Source organism: Cupressus sempervirens, chromosome 6, assembly GCF_028749045.1.
Source record: "Cupressus sempervirens isolate cs-2001-9-10 chromosome 6, ASM2874904v1, whole genome shotgun sequence".
Classification (NCBI taxonomy): Eukaryota; Viridiplantae; Streptophyta; class Pinopsida; order Cupressales; family Cupressaceae; genus Cupressus; species Cupressus sempervirens.
In genome coordinates, this window is record NC_143123.1 from 502894582 (window position 1) to 502899572 (window position 4991).

Sequence of the window (4991 nt, forward strand, 5' to 3'; positions counted from 1 at the left end):
CTTTATTCATATTTATATACTTTCCACATATTATATTATTCAAATAATCATAATTCATTTTTTAAAATAATTTACATAACAATTTAATTTTAAAATTAAATAGTATTTTCAATCTAATTTCAAGTAACTCAAAGATTCAATATAAAACTAAAACTCGTCGACAATTTTAAAATAGCTTCATTACTGCATGATCGTGCATAAAAGACAATCTTAAAAAAGTCTAAATTAATGTAAAGTGATCATAACCACTATCAACACATAGTACATTAAAACTAATTTAAATCTTTGATAGACAACTCAATAATCCCCACCGCTAACCTATAAATCCTTATTTTAAAAAATTAAAAAATTTCCCTTCCTCCTTTTTATCAAAGCAATGTTAGACCATAACTTTTTATAAAAACTCATTTATTAGATTTTGAAAGTGTTGGGAAGGATTTGCCATGTTCAAAAGTCGATGTTTATTTCATCCAAAAAAATGATGGCACCATCACACAAATAGTATGGATAGCTGGCGATGGTCAATATGAATTAATTTTCTGTCAGAGAGCACAACAATAGCATTTAATATTTTTCAGATTAATCTATATACAAAAGTAGGCAAAAACCCCAAGAAATTTGTCTAGACCAATCGAAAAATTAGAATTGGCAATTAATAAATAGAATTTTTAAATCTTGACAATCAAACTTTAGAATATTGTGCAGGCTTCAGAAGAAGAAATTAAAGAAAGGTGCAAAAGATTACATTAGTTCCCTACCTTTAAAAGACAAGGACTAATAATTATCTATCGCAATAAAAGTGGATTTACCTTTAAGAGTTAGATATCTATACGATACCAAAAGAGGATAAGGTTTTCCCTTCGCCTTACGATACCAAAAGAGGATAAGGTTTTCCCTTCGCCTTGCTTTACAACCTCACGAAAATAATAATCGGAATTATGCCATGGCAATAACTATAATATTCAAACGGTATGGTGTCCATGGAAATGAAATTTGTCGGTTATGTGGGCACCTTTTATTGACGATGGCCATTGTGTTCTTGCAACGTATCTGTGTTAAAGGGTCTGTTTGCTGGTTCCCATTCATTTCAGGCTTCTAAATTTTTTCCCTTTCCTCAGAGCATGGAATTCCTGACATGCAATCTGAAAGAGGCTGCGACCATTGGATTCGCGATTCTCTTTTTCCTCTACTGCTTCCTTTATAAGTTGAAGAGCAATCGCAACAGATTGAAATTGCCTCCAGGGCCACGTCCATGGCCTCTCATAGGAAATCTCAATCTCCTCATGGGAAACCTATCTCATCACTCTCTTACGGCGCTGGCAAGGGAATATGGTCCCATTATGTTCCTTCGCTTGGGCTCCATACCCACTGTTGTGGCTTCTTCGCCTGCCATGGCGAAAGAATTCCTCAAAACCCACGATTTGGTCTTTGCAAACAGACCAAACTGTGCACATGGGAAGTACGTATGCTATGATCATAAAGACCTGGCGTTTAGCCCCTATGGAGAGTACTGGAGGCAGATGAGGAAGCTGTGCACCGTTGAGCTGTTCACCGTTAGGAGAACCGAGTCTTTCAGATTCGTGAGAGAGGAAGAAGTTGCTGCCATGATCGCCTCCATCTGGCACCAAAGCGGGCAAGGAGCGAAGTGTGTAGATGTGAGGAAAATGCTCTCCTCCCTTACACAAAATATTACGTGCAGAATGTTTGCCAGCAGGACGTACTCCGACAACGATTTGAATGGGGGATATACCTTCAAAGAAATGGTTGACGAGATAACTGCTGCGAGCGGTGCGGTTTGCGTTGGTGATTTCATTCCGTCCCTCGATTGGGTTGACGTACATGGAATTCGCCGTCGCATGCAGGCCATTTATCAAATATACGACATATTTGCTGAAAATGTAATCGAAGAGCACGTTCATCGTAGATTAGCAAAAGCAAAGCACAAGGAACGAGATCGTGTTAAAGATTTGGTAGACGTGATGCTCGACATGGCCGAGACGGAGGGCCAGACAATTTCACGAACGCATATCAAAGCGATTATTCTGGTAAGTCTGAGAATCAAGGCCGACTAGGCTTTCAAAAATCTTATTACAAATTGTTTTAAGCCAGTCTTCTTCGGATGTGTGCACAGGATATGTTAGCAGGGGGAATGGAAACATCGTCGACACTGGTAGAGTGGGCAATGAGTGAACTGCTTAGGAATCCCGCAACGCTGGCAAGAGCGCAGAAAGAGATTGACTCTGTCGTCGGCACAAATCGAAGGCTAAAGGAGAGTGACGTCATGGGACTCGACTACTTGCGATGTGTGGTGAAGGAAACATTTCGACTTCACCCGCCAGTTCCTCTGCTCGTTCCGCACGAGTCGATGGAAGGGTGCACCGTGGGAGGATATTTTATTCCGCCGAAGACAAGGCTGTATGTGAATGTTTGGGCGATCGGAAGGGATGAAAACGTTTGGAAAGACGCCCATCTGTTTAAACCAGAGCGGTTTGTGGGGAGTAATAAGGATGTGAGAGGTCAGGACTTCGATCTGCTGCCCTTCGGAACAGGAAGAAGAGGATGCCCTGGGATTTCGATGGGTCTTTCTGTTACTGAGCTGGCACTGGCTCAACTGATTCAATGCTTTCATTGGACTGCAGACGGTAAGATAAATATGGCGGAAGGGTCTGGAATGACTCTTCCAAGGAAAGATCCGCTGTTTGCATGTCCTAAATGGAGGCTGACTGCTGAATATCCAGTTTGAAGAAGCATTCGCTGAGGCGGTTCTGTTGTAATAATGTTTATTGAATCAAATCAACAGTATTGCAGGTGAGCATATCAGTGCTGTAAGGAAGACTCCAGAAGTTTTCCTTTCACTTCCATCGTCAGCTTCCGAAGAAAATTAAATAGTGCTCCATAAAGTTTATAAATAGAGCTATCTCTATTGGAATTGTGTGTCAATCTAAATAAATATTATAACTTGTATTGTGCATATCTGCTTCATTCTATCTTGCTGTGTGCTGCCCTGTTTTTCCTTTAGTCTCCTGTTATATTCTTCTTTACCTTATACTGTAAAAACAATAGCTCTTAGACTGCTGTTATACTCTGTTTCAACATGTCAAACTTCTCGGAATGTTAGTCATGGGCCAAAAACTCTTCTACATGTAGTTCACGCAGTGATGTAATAGATCTTTTTAAAACGCAATCAATTAGAGGATCAAGGCATGGTCTCTCCTTTATAGATTATTGTAGAAGAGTTCGGGTGTATATTTTACAAAGGAAACATGAAGTGTTTCAAATGTTTTAGGAGTTTAAATATTTGACTAAAAAATAAAGTAGAAAATGTTCAAAGATAATAAGAACTGATAGAGCGACTCAATATACGTATAATGTCATTTTAGATTTTTGTAACGATGTGGCTCAAAGAAAGAATCAATTGTCACTTCCTCACCGCAACAAAATGGGTTGTAGACAGAAAAAATAGAGCTATTATAAAAATGGCTAGGTGTATGCTTCACTCCAAGAATGTAGAAGATAGATTTTGGACTGGAGGAGTTTATGCTGTTGTATATATCTTGAATATAACACCTGCTAAGAAAGTTTTGAAGATAACACTAGAAGAAACATGGAATGGAAGAAAGCCTACAATATCTCATTTTAGAATTTTTTTTTTTTATAAATAATGCATATGCTCACATCCCTCATGTAAGAAGGAACAGATTTCAAAGAAAAAGTGAAAAGTGTTGGATATAGTGAGGAATCAAAAGGATATAAGCTATATATCTCCAACACAAATAAAGTTCATACTAAAATAAATTTATGGTTTGATGAAGATGTTAAGAATGGTAATTCTCCAGCACAATCTTTCTTTCCAATTTTGATTGATAAAGACAAGCCTACCTCTATCAGTGGTCAAAATCAAGGTGTGATGCCTTCTTTAGGAGAAGAAGGAACACATGTTAAATAACCAAGTGAAAGTGATGATGAAAATCAAAGAAAAATTAGAGGCATCCAATAAATATATCAAGAAGGTCCTAGAAACATTTTTGCTAACAATAATGCTCTCATTACTAAGGAGATGCAGGTTGACATTCCAAGCAGAAATGAAGAAGCAAAAGGAAAAGATGAATCAGAAGCAACTATGATAGAAGAACACAACTCTTTGATAAAATATAGAACATGGAAATTCCCAACACTTTTAGAAGGAAACAAAATGTGGTTGGTTGCAAGTGGACCTAAAGAACAAAGTTCATGTCTAATGGAGCTATTAAAAAATACAACTTAAGGTTAGTGATGAAGGATCGCCTTGGTATTCTTAAAATCACGTCATTTTGGTCATTTATTTTTTTTCAACTTTGATATGCTCCAATTGTAAAACATTATCAAAAGGATTGTAAAAAATTATCAAACAAAACTATGATAGTGCTATACTGCAAAATCATAATTTTGCAATATAACACCATAACACTTTCTAGAATGTGAATGATCATAGTAGGGTATTTGGAAATTTTGCAATTGGCCTAAAATATTTATAAAATGGAGGGAGTTACATAGAATAAATCATAGTAGAGGGAAAAGAGAATGTAAATCTCCTAAACCCTCTAAACTATCGACAATCATGACCATTTAGTGAATGCACAGTTGAGCCCATAATGGTGATGGAAGGTGTAAGTTTTAGCTACCCTATTCATGTTGAATCAATTAGTAAATATGTTGAACATTTCTATATCATTTTACTTTGTGATTTGATTTATTTATGAATTTAATTTTTAATTTGGAAGTAATTTGTAATTGTATTCTCTGGTGCAGGGTCATCACTGTGCCTCCTTTATTAAAACTAATTTACATAGAATAATTAGCTAATTGAAATAACCTTAAAAGGTAAACAAAGGAGTGGATGATAAATATGATCAAATAAGAAGTGAAAAAGGTCATTTTATATTAATATAGTTATCGCAAGAGCTTGTTTAAAAAAGCGCAGATACAAAGAAAGCTAAGGATGCCAAGAAAAC

The 4991-nt window shown here is 36.6% G+C and overlaps 1 protein-coding gene across 1 annotated transcript; it reads left to right on the top strand.

Moving 5' to 3' along the window:
• Nucleotides 1-1043: 1043 nt before the first annotated feature.
• Nucleotides 1044-3233, top strand: LOC149553224 (cytochrome P450 750A1-like). Its single transcript, XM_089788695.1, has 2 exons — nt 1044-2045; nt 2132-3233. The coding sequence occupies exons 1-2, from the start codon at nt 1122-1124 to the stop codon at nt 2741-2743; spliced, it is 1536 nt and encodes a 511-aa protein (XP_089644821.1). The 5' UTR covers nt 1044-1121; the 3' UTR covers nt 2744-3233.
• Nucleotides 3234-4991: the final 1758 nt, after the last annotated feature.

What these genes read in the sequence shown, in the direction of transcription:
- LOC149553224 (XM_089788695.1), top strand. Translation starts at nt 1,122, where the DNA reads ATGGAATTCCTGACATGCAATCTGAAAGAGGCTGCGACCATTGGATTC. An exon ending in ATATCAAAGCGATTATTCTG is followed by an intron (nt 2,046 to 2,131) that starts GTAAGTCTGAGA and finishes ATGTGTGCACAG; the next exon opens with GATATGTTAGCAGGGGGAAT.